Source organism: Podarcis raffonei, chromosome 9 (assembly GCF_027172205.1).
Source record: "Podarcis raffonei isolate rPodRaf1 chromosome 9, rPodRaf1.pri, whole genome shotgun sequence".
Lineage (NCBI taxonomy): Eukaryota > Metazoa > Chordata > Lepidosauria > Squamata > Lacertidae > Podarcis > Podarcis raffonei.
Genome location: NC_070610.1, coordinates 12,887,098 through 12,906,017, shown reverse-complemented (window position 1 = coordinate 12,906,017; position 18,920 = coordinate 12,887,098). Strand labels below are relative to the sequence as shown.

At 39.9% G+C, this 18,920-nt stretch overlaps 1 protein-coding gene across 1 annotated transcript in view; it reads left to right on the top strand.

The window, feature by feature from the left end:
• The window catches only part of DHX15 (DEAH-box helicase 15), a 45,297-nt gene extending 26,377 nt beyond the window's left edge, over positions 1 to 18,920 (top strand). The window contains exons 7-14 of the mRNA XM_053404511.1: positions 1,930 to 2,016; positions 2,661 to 2,810; positions 4,904 to 5,012; positions 6,437 to 6,628; positions 10,030 to 10,152; positions 13,952 to 14,142; positions 15,692 to 15,861; positions 18,340 to 18,920. Of these exons, the coding sequence (XP_053260486.1) occupies positions 1,930 to 2,016; positions 2,661 to 2,810; positions 4,904 to 5,012; positions 6,437 to 6,628; positions 10,030 to 10,152; positions 13,952 to 14,142; positions 15,692 to 15,861; positions 18,340 to 18,457 (1,140 nt within the window). The 3' untranslated portion in view covers positions 18,458 to 18,920. The remainder of the gene's footprint in view (positions 1 to 1,929; positions 2,017 to 2,660; positions 2,811 to 4,903; positions 5,013 to 6,436; positions 6,629 to 10,029; positions 10,153 to 13,951; positions 14,143 to 15,691; positions 15,862 to 18,339) is intronic.

The following is an 18,920-nucleotide window of genomic DNA, read 5'->3' as shown; positions in this document are numbered from 1 at the left end:
ATCAGTGGAACTCATTTCAGAGTAGACATGTATAGAATTACACTGTATACATTTTATAGCTTGGCATACATTGCCGTAATCTGGTTACTGTGCATCGCAAAAGAACTTAGCTTTGAGCCTCACATGCTAAAACAATTAATATTTGGGAAATGTGGTCCAGTTTCCTTTCTCATCTCTCACCCTTTGTGTCGTCTTTCCAGCTGATTTTAGGGTGCCATGATTTCCGCAGTGTTCTTTTCTTCCACGCGGAAATCGGAGCGTTTAGCTTTGTCCTGTAAACAGGAATGGATCATATTGTTTAATTTTAAAAATAAAGAAATCAATGAACTTAATTTGTAATCATTAATGCATTAACTTTAAATGCATGATTTAAATGATTTCAGTGAAGCAGAATTTTAGAAATAGCTTCAATAGAGGGGTGGGAAAAGGAGAAACTTAGTGAATTGCCATTGAAATGGGAGTTTGAGAATTGGATCATTGTGTTATTTCTCAAACTGATGTTTCAAGGCACCCTGTGGGGCCAAAGCAGCCTTGGGTGTGATTTGGCAGACTTATAGTTGTGAGTGTTATAATGAGGTTTTAAGTTCAAAGTAGCCAGAAGCCAGAAACCCAACATTTTTTAAAAAATGAGTAATCACGTGGTATGGTGATCTAATACGGGTTTCTTCAACCTTTTCCGTTCTGGGACCTGCTTTTAACCCAAACATGCGTTGGGAGAGGACGCGGGTGGCGCTGTGGGTAAAAGCCTCAGCGCCTAGGGCTTGCCGATCGAAAGGTCGGCGGTTCGAATCCCCGTGGCGGGCTGCACTCCCGTTGCTCGGTCCCAGCACCTGCCAACCTAGCAGTTCGAAAGCACCCCCGGGTGCAATTAGATAAATAGGGACCGCTTACTGGCGGGAAGGTAAACGGTGTTTCCGTGTGCTGCGCTGGCTCGCCAGATGCAGCTTTGTCACGCTGGCCACGTGACCCGGAAGTGTCTCCGGACAGCACTGGCCCCCGGCCTCTTAAGTGAGATGGGCACACAACCCTAGAGTCGGACACGACTGGCCTGTACGGGCAGGGGTACCTTTACCTTTAGTGCTCCTGTTGTGACCCACCTTGGATCAGGGCGTGACCCACAAGTGGGTCCAGCTGCACCATTTGAAGACCTGCTATCTAGAATAAAGAGATGAGATGTCCTTATCTCTGAACTGCATTCTTTCAAGGCTCTGCTTTGTCCTCCCAGCTTCAGCTGTTAGAAAAACTGTCAGGCTTGGAATAGCAACTATTCCAGAGTGGTCACAACTATAATTCCGCTCATGTTATCATGCCCCAAATTGTTGTTCAGCAGTGGGTTGAAGGGAAGCTCTCCCTTAAAATAAGGTGTGATGGCTTGTGTTTGGAGACCTCACCCACGTTGAATGATGTAGCTGGGTTACATAATGTGGCAATGCTTATATTGCAGGTGGCAACAGAATAATAGTGAAAGCTATTCTTGTTTGCAAGCAGAAACCCTTGTAGCATGACCTATTTGCATTGGCTTTCCCATTCATTCTGGGGAAGCCACACACACTCTATAACTGATGTAATACATGACATCAGAGATGTAGCAATGGCAGAGGGAGGGGTGAGGAAAGGAGGATGATTCAGGCAAGAGCGGAAGAGGGGAGGTTGAAGCTGAGAATAACCTCTCCCCACCCTAGAGCTCTACTAAGGAGTACACACTCCCAGCTCCTTTTTGCAGAGCTTGTTTAAACCTCTGAGGCTTGAAGGAGGTTACAATGAACAGTGTGGATGGAAAGTCCTTTGCAGAGCTGATTACAATGGGTTTTCAAGCAGCCAGTGCTGGCTTTGAAATCCCGACGAAAAGGCTTCAAAGCGCGGCAGCACCTGAATTTTTGCCCTGTTTGTATCATTCACAGAAGAGTTTTCTATTCTATCGTTCAACAGGTAGTTGTGTCAACTAATATTGCTGAGACATCATTGACAATAGATGGTGTTGTGTTTGTCATTGATCCTGGATTTGCCAAGCAAAAGGTAAACATGGATTCTTTCATACGTGCTAGATTATTTCCCCGGAACTTAAGATGGAATTACTTAGAAACTGACCTGTCTTTGGTCTTCTTTTCTACTTTTTATGGTTAACGGGGTTAAATGTGTGGATCCGTAAGTGGAAGAAAAAGTAGGTAGAAGTGCTGTGCGACAAGTAGGCCAGTGCTATAAGAGTTCATGTTGTAGCAGTCCTCAGTTTCTGGAAGAATATTTCTGATAGCACATGGTGCTGATAATGCCAGGATTGCAGGTTTGAGTCCTGTATGAGATAGTTGCATGTTCTTGTGTTACAGGGGGTTAGACTAGATGATTTGCAGGGTCCCTTCCAGCTCTGAGATTCTCTGAGTCAATGAGGACTGAGTTACACTTAGTTACAAAAACTCATGCAGCATGTGAAAAGCCATTCTCTCTTGGTTTAAAAACCAGTTGTGACACCAACCTGCTTAGTAGAATCTACTTCGAAAGTGAACAAAATAGTAGTAGATATAGGTAGTAGATATGGCTTAGTTTTGTTCCTTGTTTAACAAGCCACCTATTGGAATGGATTTCTTCCTACGTATTTCATATTTGAACTTTGAAGTGTGCAGTACTCATACTAGTTTTCTGTACTTAACTCTTCCATCAAATAGGTATACAATCCTCGTATAAGAGTAGAGTCTCTCTTGGTGACTGCAATAAGTAAAGCTTCTGCTCAGCAAAGAGCTGGTCGTGCTGGTCGTACTAGGCCAGGCAAGTGCTTCCGACTGTATACGGAGAAGGCTTACAAAACCGAGATGCAGGTGCGTAAATTCCTTTTTTAAAGATCTACCATATTTTTTGCTCCATAAGACGCATCTAGTTTTTAGAAGAGGAAAACAAGAAAAAAAATATTCTGAATGAAACAGTGGATGGATGATTTTTGTGGTTCATGCTGTGGCCACAGACATGTGATTTGACGGTGAGTTTGGGGTCGCCCAATGCAAAAATCCTGAGAATCCATGTGGATCCGTTTTTGCGCCATTGCAGCCCCACGCAACAGTGGGTGGGTGATTTTTTTGGTGCAGGCTGTAGCCATGGACATGCTATGTGATCTGATGGTGAATTTGGGGTGACCCAATGTAAAAATCCATGGGCTTTTACCTCCCCCCCTCCCAGGCAGCCTCCATAAGACACACAGACATTTCCCCTTACTTTTTAGGAGGAAAAAGTGTGTCTTATGGAGTGCAAAATACGGTATTTTAGAAGCCAATTATTACACTAGAGTTTAATACAGGATGTATAAAAATTTTTTTAAAAAATCATCAAAAGACATAATAATGGTCTCCCTTTGGAGCTGTGAACTATGTATCATGCTGGAAGACTTGACTGTCAGCCTTGTTAGATTATTTTGGTTGTGGAAGGTTGTTGAGTGTGATATTACTCTTCTGATACTACTTCTGCTTCACGGATTGAAGATATTCAACATTTTCATTTGCCTTGATCTCAAGTACAGTGCAATTCTGAGTGCGTCTCAGGTGGGGTGCGAGGAAGCAAGTCATCTGCTACTGCCAAAGTCCTGCTAGTTTGTGCCAGCTGAGGCAGGAGGTTCAGGGACGGATCCTGACTTGCCTCCCGCCTCCTTCTCCCATAGGGATTCTTTTTGTGTGGGCAATTCTCTCCCTTGGTTTTCAGTATGAGAAAGCTCCAGGCCGGTATGAATGAGGGGCTTGATCCTGGAGCCTCCCCGATGAACCGGTCCCTGTACTTCCCCTAGAATACCCAATTCTGGTTTGAGGTATTTTGAGTTAAATTGCTGGCTGCTTCTAATGGGAACATCACTGGTGGTAGTTTTATGGCCATGGAACTTTACCATTGAATACTTAACAATTGCATACACAGATCTTCGCATAAACAATTGTGGCCGTTGTTGTCAAGCAAGGTAGAAGTGCCTCTTTATGGATTTTGTAAATAGGAATATTAATAACAGTATAAAAGGGTCTTTATTCCTGATTGCCCTGTACTATGCCAGTATTTCTTAGCAAAAGAACAAGCCAACATAAATTGAAATAAAGCTCCCATTTCTTTTCTTTACATTTCTAGTATAGAATAACTTAAGTACACATAATTTTGCATAATTTTTGAGATGTGCTATGTAGTTTTGTCATCATTTTACTTCCAGATACTTTTCTAAACATTAATTTTTTTTTAATGACCTAGGTCTTGTATTCATTTCATTGTAAAGTTTAACTTGCTCTGTTTTACAATGATATTCCAATCTTTTTAGCAGATGTTGGACACAAAATGTTTTGTATTGCCAGATGTTAAGTTTTTCTCCCCAAATACACCCAGTACTTCAATGGGAAATACTGTTTTGTAATTTCTTTATGTAATCTTGCAGGTTGATAAATTTGACATCATTGTTGTAATGATATAGATTAAATCTATTTTGACTTGTTTTTAAAGGGGTGCTTCTTGTGTTTATATCTTCAGCATGATGCGTATACTTCTGTGTAATACAGTTTTCATTGCATCTATTATTATTTTAAATATATAATTAAATTTCTATAACGCCCTTCATCTGAGAATTACAGGGTAGTTTACAATTTAAAAACACAAAAATGCATAATTTAGTAACAAACAACAACAACGGTCTCCCCCCCCCCCCGCCCCAGTCTAAGTCCTGTTGAATAAATGAGCATAAGTATATTAATGGACAGAGAACTATAGTTTAATTGTGTCTTGGGCCATTGGGACAGGTATAACAGTACCACATTTACAACCCCAGGTATGGCCCACTGAGCCTGTAGTCTTCTGTGCCAGCTGTGGATGCAGTCTTCATGCTTTTTGATAATGGGAAAAATTACAGATACAATACTAAAGTGAAACCAAAATTAATAAAATATTTGTTTTCCAGGACAACACCTATCCTGAAATTCTAAGGTCCAACTTGGGTTCTGTGGTATTACAGCTGAAGAAACTAGGCATAGATGATTTGGTTCATTTTGATTTTATGGACCCACCAGGTATGTTTTTTGTAAAAACTTTAACATGCAGTAATATAATAAGCAATATCTAGATGGTTGTTTTGTCAGGAACTTTGCCGTAGCCTGAAATAAACTCGTTCCCTGAAGAGAATATACCACATTATCAGTCTAAACAGAAAGATGAGTAAGAAGTCCAGTAGTAACTGATCAGAATTCTTATGTCATGCGTAAAAAATGAAAGCCTCAATGCCTTTCCTAGGTTCCTGCTGAACTTGTGAATGTATGGCACATAAAAATGCGAGACAGGTGTTCTGATGATGAACAGCACACTATCTAGCACAGGGGTCAGCAAACTTTTTCAGCAGGGGGCCGGTCTACCATGTGGATCGGACTATATTTTAGAAAAAAGAAGAAGAATGAATTCCTATGCCCCACAAATAACCCAGAGATGCATTTTAAATAAAAGCACACATTCTACTCATTGAAAACACCAGGCAGACCCCACAAATAACCATGCATTTTAAATAAAGGGACACATTTTATTCATGTAAAAACACACTGATTCCTGGACCGTCTGCGAGCCGGATTTAGAAGGTGATTGGGCCAGATCCAGCCCCCGGGCCTTAGTTTGCCAACCCATGATCTAGCACAGGGGTCAGTAACCTTTTTCAGCGGTGGGCCAGTCCACCGTCCCTCAGACCATGGAAGGGTCTCCAATCTGAAATCGTGGAGAGCCACTCCACTGCCAGTCAGTGCATACATTCTTGAGCTAGATGGATTAATGGTCTAACTCAGTAAAAGGCAACTTCCTGTGTTCCTGTTCAGTAGTTTTATGTTCTGATGTATCCCTTCCCATGTGAGTAATGACTGAAGAAGGCTTGCAAAATTTTTTTTATCAAAAGATAAGAACTTGTCATAGGTTTTGGCAAGTATTTTATGCCAAATACAGTTCCATCAATATCCTAACTTACAGATGTATGAAATAGCTAGAAGAGAGTCTGCAGAGCAGTAGTCGGTCTCAAAATGGCTAATCCTAAAACAGATGTGATTCTTGTTGAACACAACCCGAAAGCAAATTTGAGTTTTGTTTGATTCATTGATGGCTAGATCTCAGTAACTTGCCGTATTATTTGCTCTATAAGACACACCAGACGCACTTAGTTTTTGGAGGAGGAAAACAAGAAAAAAAATATTCTGAATCTCAGAAGGAAAAAAATATTCTGAATCTCAGAAGCCAGAACAGCTTCTGTGATAGCTGTGCAGCCTGCACCCACATTTCCCCTTACTTTTTAGAAGGGAAAAAGTGAGTCTTATAGAGCAAAAAATACGGTAATTTTCTGGTAGATTGTATTCTGGATTTTGTCAGCTACAGAATGGAAAATGAGATCACTTATAAAAGTGTACTTACATTTTTGCTTCCTAAAGGCAGATTAATTTACAAGCGTATGTTGATTTTTTTGCAGCTCCAGAGACCTTGATGAGAGCACTTGAGCTTTTGAATTACCTAGCTGCTTTAAATGACGATGGAGACTTGACTGAACTGGGATCCATGATGGCAGAATTTCCTCTCGATCCACAGCTGGCTAAAATGGTTATAGCAAGTTGCGACTACAACTGTTCTAATGAGATTCTATCTATTACTGCCATGCTGTCAGGTAATAGCAGGGACAGAGATGCCAATCAAAACACAGATCTCCAGTTAGGGGAAGCTTGTATTATTGTTCCTGCAACAGGACTTATAACTTCTAAAAAGTTTGAACTGTGCCTTTCCAAGTTATTGTATAGTGTGATACGTAATGGAGTAAAGTTTATAAATGAAATCAACACTGAAGCTAAAGAAGTCATTGTGTGTGAAATGGTCTAACTTCTCTCATGGCAGCAAAAAAATATACCTACTAAGGATTCCAGATCATAGGAGTTCATTTCTGTCTCTTAAATTTTTAACTTATGCCCATTTTTTTGTTTTTTTGTTACCAAGCGATTGATAGTCATAATAATCCACTTTATTTTCAGCCCTTTAACTTGTGGTCGCCACTTACATAGCTAGTATGTACCAGTTTTTCTGTAGAAGAATCCTAGCATAAACGTCTCAGGTTTTCATTGATAAAAGGGAATGCCAGGCGGAGAAAACGTTTTCTTAGCATTAACGCGTCACAGTTTTTTAAAGGGTGGCCGATGCAGAAATTGTAGTGTGGACTTGTCTGAGCAGCAGTCTTTTGTTACCGTGGAAAAGTTTTCATTAGGGCTGGAATCCAAAGTGCTGCCTGGATGGATCCGAGGACTTGGGCCTGCCTAGTGGGATTTTTAAAACTTTGAGAAGCATCCCCAGCCATATCGCATGCTGCTTTTGAAAGCTGACTTCAGTTTCAAAAGTGGTTTGCACAGGGATGCTGCTGTTTGAGGAGCTCAGGCCCGGAGCCCTGTTTGACATGTGGAACTGGTATTTTCTTTGGGTACCAGCCTAAACCTTTAAAAATAACCTGCTCAGAATCTGTGCAGGTAAGGCAAGAAATACATCTTTTGTATGTGCTGAAACCTTTCCCATAGTAACTTCTCATCGTATTGTACATTCAACAAGATGTCAACAAGATGGCAAGTAAGATAAAGGTTTTGAGTAAGACGACCCATCACTTTATTATTGCAGCGTATTAACAATATTTTTCGAAAAGCAAGCTACAATGTTTATTGCAGAATTTTGACAGTTCAGACTCAGAGCAGCTGGGCAGGGCAGAATCTAAATGTTTCATGTAAATTGTTGTTTTATCTGCGAAGGTGGTGGTAGGTGGATGGCTGCCTTTTTATGCCATGAATTTCCATCAAACCAGGCAAAGACTTGATGCGAGCTCTTGCTTCCAACTTCATAGTCTTAATTTCTTTAACTGCATATGTCAATATTTTGAAGGAAGACATTTTACTTTAACCTTGCCCTCTACAAATACTTTACAAAATATTTATACCTTCAAGCTTTTAAAATTAAGAATGGGTGCACTCATTATTCGTTACAGTATTTTATTACCAGCAAACAATCTTCAAAAAAAATTCTTATTCTGAGGGATAGCTATTTTCTTGGATGCAGTTAAGGTGCAGTATTCTAAAATCATGTTGCTTTCTAAAGTGTCGCCAACAGAATGAATAAACATAATTACAGTGAACAAAATGTGAAGGGAGACATGACAACCTGGGTTTTAGAGTACAGGACTATACCAGTCTACTCAGAAGTAAGTCTCCCTCAGTTCCAGGTGTGTGGGTATAGATGTGTGCAAACAATTAAATGGACACAAGTGTTAGATAAAATGAAACAGGAAATAGTAAAGTTTACCAAAGCTACCCAAACTGAAGTAATTTTGATTCTTTAAACTAAAGCCATAATAAGATGCCTTTAAGCAGATGATAAAAAGTACAGCTCTTCATTCTACAACTTACAGTAAGAACACCACTAATTTTTATTTGTAAATACTAGTCATTACATCAGTGAATTGATGGCTTTTTGCCATAATGCTTTTTATTAGCCTTAGAGCCAAATAATTCAAATAATTTTCTGCCTTTGGAGTACTCTATTTTGTAGAATAGACTTTGGTTCATAGTTTTTTAAATTACGCACTGTAAACAGTGTGGTTCTTGCAGTACTTCGGTTGGCATATTGCAGTTGTGCAGAATATTCAATTTCCGTATTGTTATCAGTCTTTTCCCAGTGTGTCTGTGCAGTTAGGAGGCTGATAGACCAATTTAAAAGTTGTGTGTATTACTTATTTTAAAAAATAGTGATAGGAGTCTTTACAAGCTTTGGTTGTGACCGAAGCAAAAATACGATGAAGTTTAAATGGCAGGTGGACATTCATTCTGTTCTTTCATCATCCATTATGTGTGGTTTTAGTTAAACACGTGTAGGTTTTAAGTGGAATATTTGCACAAAATTTCTAGGGAAAAGACTTAGAAACATTTATGAAAGACATATACATACTTTCTATAAGTCAGAGAAGCTTGTGCTAGCATCAAATGAGCTGCTTTATGGAGTGTTTACTATAAATAGTAAAATCACTACTTGTGATTATTAGTTATCCTTCGTTTTGACATTTTAAATTAAATCAGAAAAAATGCATTGTTTAAAGAGTTCAATGTGTAAAGAGCACTAGTAGAGTCACAGTGCACTAAATTCAGATTTGCTTGTTAAGGTCTGAAAAAGCTGCTGAGCAATCGTACCTTCCACCACTGCCGCAAACTTCAGAGCCCTGGATTGCTATATATGCGTACACACGTTTATATCTAAATATGCTTATTCACATATGTTTCTGTCTGCCAGTGCTGATAGCAATGCCTGCTGTTGGTGACAGAGGCATAATACATCTTAATATTCTCTTATGAGTAGATTAGGTGTCGGCATAACGTTTTACAAGGGTTGCTGTGTATCTTGGTCATTGGCCATAGGCTACTTATTTAAACATTCATTGGGTTGGATCCAGAGTTCCCATGGGACATTTCTGCTAGAAGGGTGGGAAGCAGTTTTCTCCTATTCTTCCTTCTCCCTGCAGTCCTCTATGACCCCAGAAAAAGTGTGGAGGTCCCTGGAATATGTGGGAACTGAAGGAGGTTGCAGAGAGAAGGGGGAATCAGTGAAAACCTTGTCCCCCTTCCTCCATCTGGTATCAGTCCCTTCCACAAGTAGAAGCATCTCTTCCATTTGAGGGAGGGACACTGGATCTAATTCACTGTCTCCACTGCAAGGCAGAGCTATCAGCACTTGGTTTTGTACCGGGGTCACACAATCTTTCCATTACGTAACTGGAGCTTTGATGGCCTTCAGGATATTTTTTTTTGATGCCTACTTCTAGTCAAAATAATCAGGCATTCTGTAGCTTTGAAACCCTCTTGTCTTGCAGATGTGGTTAGGTGTTGATGTACCAAATCAAGGTAGTAGACAGTCCAAGATGCAGTTGGAGGCCATCCTGCCCTGCCCTATGCTCTGTGAACTGACCTAGCTAGGCCTTGTTCCTCTATCTGTGAATGCGTGACTCATCGATATGGGCGTTTGTGTTGGGCCCATACCAACCTTGTTTAGTCCCACAGTGTTTTGTGCGCCCCACGGAAGCCAAGAAAGCGGCGGATGAGGCCAAGATGAGGTTCGCCCACATAGATGGAGATCATTTGACGTTGCTGAATGTCTACCATGCTTTCAAACAAAGTAAGTAGAAACTGGCAGGGCTGCTTGTGTTATTTGCTGATATATAGTGTTGACAATCTGATAGGTCTGTATTCACTCTTGCTGTAGATCTTCCTCTACTGCAATGTTACACAGCATTGTGGGTTAAACCACAGAGCCTAGGACTTGCCGATCAGAAGGTCGGCGGTTTGAATCCCTGCGACGGGGTGAGCTCCCGTTGCTCAGTCCCTGCTTCTGCCAACCTAGCAGTTCGAAAGCATGTCAAAGTGCAAGTAGATAAATAGGTACCACTTTGGCAGGAAGGTAAACGGTGTTTCCGTGCGCTGCTCTGGTTCACCAGAAGCAGCTTAGTCATGCTGGCCACATGACCCGGAAGCTGTACGCCGGCTCCCTCGGCCAATAAAGCGAGATGAGCGCCGCAACCCCAGAGTCGGTCACGACTGGACCTAATGGTCAGGGGTCCCTTTACCTTTACTTTTACTGCTTATAAAAGAGAGGGATTATCTGTAGGATGAAATACTTTCAGCCAGTGTGGCATAGCAGATAATAGACTGTGTACAAATCAGGAAGGCCCTGATGATGATGATAGTAGTAGTAGTAGGTTGTTGTTGTTATTTACATGCCACCCCAGCTACTCTGGCAGCTTCCAAGAAATTAAAATACAGTAAGACATCACACATTAAAAACTTCCCTCTGTCTCACGGTTTCAGCATAAGCTTTCCCTCTGCACCAAAGGAATAACAAAACTTAAAAAATAAGGCAAAACCTTAAAGTAATGGTAAAATATAGTTTGTGTGGTGACCAGGGTCCTAAATAATTGCTAAGTAAAAGCCGAAGGGACCTTGGCCCCTAGGAGTTCGCTCCTAGGAGTTTGAGTCAGGCACCACTTCTTCACTGGCTCTGAGGCCTCTGCTAAACACATGTGGCTTTTGAAGATGAACTGGGATGCCTGGAGTGGTAGTTATTCTCTATAATAAGGCCAATATGATAACTGGGCTTGGGAAAGAAACACTTTGCTCTGGGCTGGACATTACAACTTTTAGTGTATTTTGTGTGTGTGGCTTCACCTGCTTCAAAAATAATCTATTTCACACTTACTCTAAAGTTTTCATGTATATTTCACTATATTTACTGGGCTGTGTTATTCAGGCACAGGCAAACTCTGCCCTTCAGATGTTTTGGGACTACAACTCCCATCATCCCTGACCACTGGTCCTGTTATCTAGGGATGATGGGAGTTGTAGTCCCAAAAATCTGGAGGGCCGAGTTTGCCTATGCCTGGTGTTAATGCTGTAAAGATTCCTAAGATAATGCTTGTGAAATGTAGCAGTCCCCTGGCACTATAATTGTGACCCTATATCTCATGAATTAGCAACCAGTTTAACACTGTGCCCCCAATTCCCATTCCTTCAAGTCTACCCAGAAGGATATCATAGTTGTAATGAATACTGCTGAGAGGATCAGGAAAACCATTATGGTCTTGCTTCTCTTATCTCCTAGTGCAGATCATCCAAATCAAAAGTTAAAAAAAAAGATAATTTCACATGCTGCCTAACACAGATAAATCCCGTGTTTAACCCTAACTTCACTCTGGATAAATTGATATTTGTTTTGAAAATCCATATAAAATTGCTGTAATATAGTGTGAGAGGACATCGCATCTAGATAGTAGAAAATAATATTTGGCTGCCAGGGCCTGCCAGAATTTGAGGACCCCTGGCTATACTTAATAGGAAATATTTAATGTATTTTTCTGCTCATGACTGAAATGAAATTAAGTCTGAGTGTTCTGTTAATAAGAGACCAATCAATCTCCATTATTTAGAGATCCTGGATGTTAAATTGGTGAGGAGGACATAATGGCTCAAAGTTGGAATTTTTGTTAGGGACATTCTGAGAATTTCTAGGTGGGGAGGGGGAAAAATGAACTGGAATTCTAGATTAAAATGCAGACTCAAAACGTATTGTACTCCTGAATATGAGGCCAGTCGCAGCTAGCTGAAGTGCCTGAGTTTTGGAATGCTACAATTATTCTGAATGACACTGAGTAATGGGTAGATAGGTGTTCATTCAGAAGACAGAGTATTTGTGATAACTTTGTCACAGGGATATTGTTTGCTTCTTGAGTGTTGTCTGTACTAATGCATTCAATCTTCCAATAACATCACTCTTTAGTCGAGTCTATGTAAGAAGTAAGACCAAGATCACAGTGACAAGAGAAGATAAACCAATTCTCTCTTCCAAAGAATTACTGTGAATGACACCCTAGCTTTCAATTCTTATTTTCTATCAATGGCTTTCATGTCAAAACTGATCCCTATCTCTATGAAATAGTAAATTACTCAGCTTCCTGACACAGAATTTACCTGACACAGAGGTTGCACTTCCTTGCATAATCTGTAAATTAAAATTTGAAAATAGTGGCTTGGCAGATGGGAAAATAGCTCAAAATAGATTCGCTCTTCTCCCAAGTAGTTGAAATAAGCAAACGCGAAGAGCTTTTAATGTTAAAAGGGAAGATCAGAAGTGTAAGGGCAGGTACCAGTTGGATTTTACTGTGAGAATTCTGTGGTAGAAAATGTGTTCCTTATAGTTTGAAGTTTTATAGTTACAGACTGCCTATTTATTCATTTGTATCACAGCTGTTATGCACATTCTTCATCTATAGTTTGAATATCCCTGTGTGCTCTCTGAAGAGCTTATAGATGGTCTTCAGATTTCTTCAGCAGGGCAAATCTGTTATATTTGATAATACTAGCACATTTCCACATTGAAAGAATGTGAGTGGCTAGTAAAATTGCAGTATTCCTTAGGCTTCATGGTACTTAGCGCTTGCGTTTACTTATGTGTGATCTTCCTCTTTGTGCATTCAAACCTTGTGTGATTAGAGTGAGAGGGGGAGAGTTGGCCCTCCTTCTCTGGCATATTCCCATCACCAGCTTCATTCATTCATTGCCTTCCACGTTTTGGAAAGTGAAATTCTCCACGTGAAAGATTAGGGTTCTAAATTGTGTAGGGAGCCTGCAGGAATGCAGCAGACTGATCCAACAGGCTCATCTCGGCTCTCACTGTAATGCAATGGTGTGTGCTTGTTTCTAAAAGAATAACTGGAGAGGGATATTGTCCCATGCAATTGCACTGGTCAATCCAACAGGCAAGGTTGTAGCCCTCTTTAGAAAGTTGAAATAGTACTAACTGGGTGTTTGTGTGCATTTGTGAATGCACGTTTTTCTAAGCTTCCTTCAGAAAGGACTAGGATTGCATAATTCCAGCTGCTGCACCTGTGTGCTAATGGATCAGAAAAAATGTTCTTTAGACGTTTTTTCCTAGAAAGTAGCAGCTGTCAGCCACTCCTTAGCCTGAAAATAGCTAGTTTGTTCTTATATGGTTTGACAAAATCTAGAAATGAGACATGTATAGAACTTTTAAAAAAGTAACCCATTGGTTGTACTACCCTATAATGACTTTCTACTGTTTAGCTTTTCTCCCATCAGATTTCTTATTATCTCCTTGATCTAATTTTTGAAAAACTTAGCAATTTAGTAGTTTTTATTTTCTTTGTGGTCCCCGGTCCATCCCCCCCAAATTCTAGCCACTGCAGTTCTTGTCCACTTGTCTTTGTAATCTTATTTACCTACTGCGGACGCAAATTAAGAGCAGCTGAAAAGGTGTAGCAGTTGCTGTTTAAATAAAACAGTGTCATTCGGGTTTTTAATCGGTTCAGTGGGTTGACCATTCAGCTGGTTTCTCTTTGTGTACTTGTTTTAATTTGGTAAAATGTTCATTTTTAGATGATTCATGACTTTTTTTAACATTGCAGATCATGAATCGGTTCAGTGGTGTTATGACAACTTCATTAACTACAGGTCCCTGATGTCTGCAGACAATGTACGCCAACAGCTGTCACGAATCATGGACAGATTTAATTTGCCGCGTAGAAGCACAGACTTCACAAGCAGGGACTATTACATCAATATTAGGAAGGCTTTGGTTACTGGTTACTTCATGCAGGTATGTTGCATATAAAATACACGGAAATCTGCAATTCTGCACCCCTTCAAAATGATTAAAAATGTGTTTAGTATTTAGCTATGATTTATACAACCTGATTATTGGGCAACTCTGACAGACAGGCAAATAGCATAGGGAAATTATGAAACGGCACATTTTGAAAAGTACCCCTCTCTCTGCCTCTCCATCCGTTAAAATAGAGACTGGGAGGCTCCCTAGGATTGGGACCTTTTCTCATGCAATTCTTTACATTGGTGGCACTGTGCTGGTTAGTTTTTGCCTCTGGTAGGTGCCTCCTTGCAGAGTAGATACTCATTTTTAAAATAAATACACATACTTTGTTTAATGAAAGATTTAAGAGATTATAAAAAACAGACGGGCTTTTAAATTGCATAATTTTAGAAATGTGACCGACGGGGGGGGGGGAGGGTGTTAGGGTTTTGAGTTCCAATTATATGTTATATATGGGTACATTATTATAGCTGGGTGCTTTGGTTTAATGTTTGCTTAAGTTTTGCCCTATACTCTACAACTGAACTGTTGTGGAATAGCCGGATCCGTACTTTATTAAGTGCAGGTTGGGCCATAGTGAATGAAAGCAGATTGTATTTTAAAAGTGGTCACCCAAGAACATAAGAACAGCCCTTCTGGATCAGACCAAAGGCCCAGAAGTCCACATTCCTGTTCTCACAGTGACCAACCCATGGAAAGCCTACAAGTGGTTTATAATGAGTTTAAACCATATTATGATGAGCTACCATTTTAATAGAATGCAGATTATCTAACCCAGTTACAGGGAGTTTAAAAGCAAGGAATTGTCCCATTTGCACAAAGACTTCTTCTGTTCCTGGGGGTCACCCTTAATCCCCCAGAACAGAATTCAGTGGGGACATGTAAGGAGAGGAACTCTGTTGTACAAGCAAAAGCCATTGTATGAACGGGACGCATTTATAGATCCAACCCTTAAGAATATACCTGAGATTCTGGATTGGGGCAGCTGTGGCAGATCTTCCTTGCACGGAATTATTTAACTCTTTTGGCTGATTACAAGGGTTGCATCTCTCTTTTCTAATGCTTAATTCTATTGCTCATATTTTCATCGCCTGCTTTTAATTGTTATAAATATGTGCTGCTTTAGACTCTAAATAGCATTACATTTCAGATTACCTTCATATTATAATTTCACATTTCCAATTATTTTAGGAGATTTTTTAATTTGTCCAGAATTCAAGCCTGTGTTCCGAGGCTGGAAAATGCCCTGTTACCATGTATGGATTTGAAGCATAGCTGTCAACTTTTCCCTTTTCTTGCGAGGAATCCTATTCAGAATACGGGAATTTCCCTTTAAAATAGGGAAACATTGACAGCTATGGTTAGAAGGTTGTTGCGCAGTTGGGGTTTGGGGTGGCTAAGCTTTGATAGAGAGTTGCCGGCGCAATAACAGCCAATCAACACCTTGATTTTCCATATTTTCCAAGATGTTTAGTATCATGGGCGAAGCATAGCAGGCATCACATTTCTGACGTGAGTGTGAATGTTGTCAATATAGGTGGCACATTTGGAACGGACAGGACACTATCTAACAGTGAAGGACAACCAGGTAGTGCAGTTGCATCCTTCCACAGTTCTTGATCACAAGCCTGAGTGGGTACTTTACAACGAATTTGTTCTTACCACGAAGAACTACATCCGCACTTGTACAGACATCAAGCCAGAATGGTAAGCCACCTTCTTCAAAACTGTCTCTTATTACGTGTCTTTTTTCTCTCAACACATTACTAATTTTAAAAGTACATTTTCATGTATGTTTTTATGCAAGTTTCCTGAGAGCTGTAAAAGGATTTTGGAGCCCTAGGCCACTAACAACACTAATTAAAAACCTTGCTTGAAACATCTCCTTTCTGGATCTTCAGTTTCAATTATGCTTATAAAAAACCGTGTTGTCTTTTTCCTTGTTCAAATGGCTGGTTTTAAACATTCGCCTACCTGAAAGTTGGAAAGCCTAGCCTTTCTGCTGTAAACAGAAGTTAGGTTCCTTTTGTCTTTTGCAACAGCAGAAGTGAGTGAGTAAGCAAGTTTTAAAAAAGAAAGTTGTATTGAGGAGTGCTTGTACTATACTCTTGTTGCTACAGATATTGGGACCTGGGGAAAGTTTCTGAATTTCAGAGCTTGATTTAAAACACTGCCAGCTTCTCTCACAGTGGTTAAGGGTGTTGAGACACTAAGGAAATCATGCTGAAAGAGATGGTGGTCTTAACAGAAGAGAGCAAGTGTGCAGTCGTGCAGTCCGCTCTTTTAATTCTAGTTAAGGGACAAGCTTGCATTACAGATGCAAGTGCCCCCCTTATTTTTACACTTACAAATGTTTCCAAGTTGCTCTTTTCCTATTCAATGTTCTGTCAGTAGCCACATGTATGCTACCTTTTGCGCATGCAATTTTGAATAGGGTTGATAATTAATACATGAATACATATGGAATTTTGACTAACAATTGAATAGCGGCCAAAGCTCAGTTGAAAAAAAGCAATGGTAACAAGACGTGTGTTCTGCTTTGATAGATAGTCTGGTCCCTGTGGAAGAGATCATGTTGCAGAAAGATCCAGAAGGGAATGAAAGCTTAGAAATAGGACTCACTTTTCACTTCTGCATCTACTTCTTTAAATAATGCCACCTTCATTCCCCCCCATTTATTATCCTCATTTCTTTCGTAGCTGCACCTAGGATGTTGCCTTAGATTGGGTCAGACCACTGGTCCATCTTTCTCAGTATTGCCTATACAGTGGTACCTCAGGTTACATACACTTCAGGTTACAGACTCCGCTAACCCAGAAATAGTACCTCGGGTTAAGAACTTTGCTTCAGGATGAGAACAGAAATCATGTGGCGGCGGCGCAGCAGCCATTAGCTAAAGTGGCTCTTCAGGTTAAGAACAGTTTCAGGTTAAGAACAGACCTCCAGAACGAATTAAGTATGTAACAAGAGGTACCACTGTATTCACTGGCAACAACTTTCCTGGGTTTCATGCAGGAATCTTTTCCAGCTCTGTTTGGAAATTCCAGGGACTTAACCTGGAAACTTTTGCATGCAAAGCATGCGCTTCCACCATCAGCTATGGTCTTTTTCCTTAGGCGAGAAATAGCAGAAATGATCTCTGCTCTTAGATTATCATCATCAGCTTGGGCTTGCAGTTACCCACCCTGCTTACATCTGAATTGTACAAATGGTAGTTTGCCTGCAAACCAGAACTGGAGATTGTGGTTTGTACATGCTTCCCAGTTATCCATATGCCCAGTTCATTTGTAATGGCAGATTATAAAACCAGGAAGTCAGGGTGGAAATTTGAATGCTTGACAGAAGGGAGCATGCATGCTTGAGGCCCATTCTCAATTCTCCAGCTGTGTTTTCAAGGGCCGGCAATGTTGCATCTAAACCAGTTCATAGAATTTGACAATACTGAGGCTTTTTGATAAATCACTTTTAAGGTTGATGCTTGTAATTTTAGCCCCAAATGTGAAAAAAAAGGAATAGAAAGAAGTGTTTGTTCCATTAAAGGCCCTGCGACAAGCCCCTTTGCTTTTTAGCAAAGCCATAATGTTTGTTCCTGTCAGTTCTAAAACGTCTGAATACAGAGTCATTGTTCCTATATATTATCATGCATTTGTATTATTGCCTGGAACTTGGCTTACAATCAGAGATTCCTTCTGTGATGCTGTACTCTTACCTATTATTTAATCCAGCTGTTGATAACTAATGTCTACACTGTTTACAACCATATAATTGACTTTTGGTTGAAGTATCCAAATCTTGTCTCCAACTTGCGTATTATTCCAAGTCAGTAAAAGTTGACTTTTCATTTTAATGAATGGTAAAAACGGCTTTCTTCATATTACATATACACAAGATTTTTAAAAACCCTCCTGACAATCACTGCGTGTTACAAGCTTTTTGTTTAGATTGTTTGAATTTTGTTAAGTTTCAGAGTAGTAAGTACATATACTACTTGGAGATGCCTTTTATTTTGAAAAGGTCTTTTCAGTAGCATGTTTTTTTAAACATAAACTGGATTTCCATATTTCCAGGCATTATTAAGGAGATTGATAATCAAATTATCATAAGTAGATACTAATTGGGCCACTGCTATCGCCTGCATGATATTCAGATCTGTGCACAAGTGACAAACCTTTCTTTCTTTGGCAGGTTGGTGAAAATTGCCCCTCAATATTATGACATGAGCAATTTCCCACAGTGTGAAGCAAAGAGACAGTTGGACCGCATCATTGCCAAACTTCAGTCCAAGGAATACTCGCAGTACTGAATTTATTATTTGAATTGAAGTTGCTCAAGAGGACAGCTTTAAACAATAAATGAACTCTTAAGTTCCAAGTTGTGCTCTTTGCTTTGGTTCAATAATGGCCTTTATTTGAAAGCTTTTTAATTTTTCTTTTACAGTAAATATTCCATTCTGATTTCATAAATTAAACGCGTATGCCTCCCTTTTGTGTTCACACTGTAGCTCATACTGGAAAAGCTGATCAACGTTTTGCAGTTTATTGAAAGTAGTTCTCTATATAAATATAAATATATAACAATGTTATAAGCATTTCTTTAGAAATGGTTGAAAATGCTTCTAAAATGTGATTATCGACCATGGCATGCATGATCGTTGTAATTGTTGACATTCCTTTTAGAAGTTGTGACGTGTTACAACATGCTTATGTAGACACAATCTTCAGCTTCAGTACAGAGGTACTGACTTCAATAAAGTCTATTTATACTAA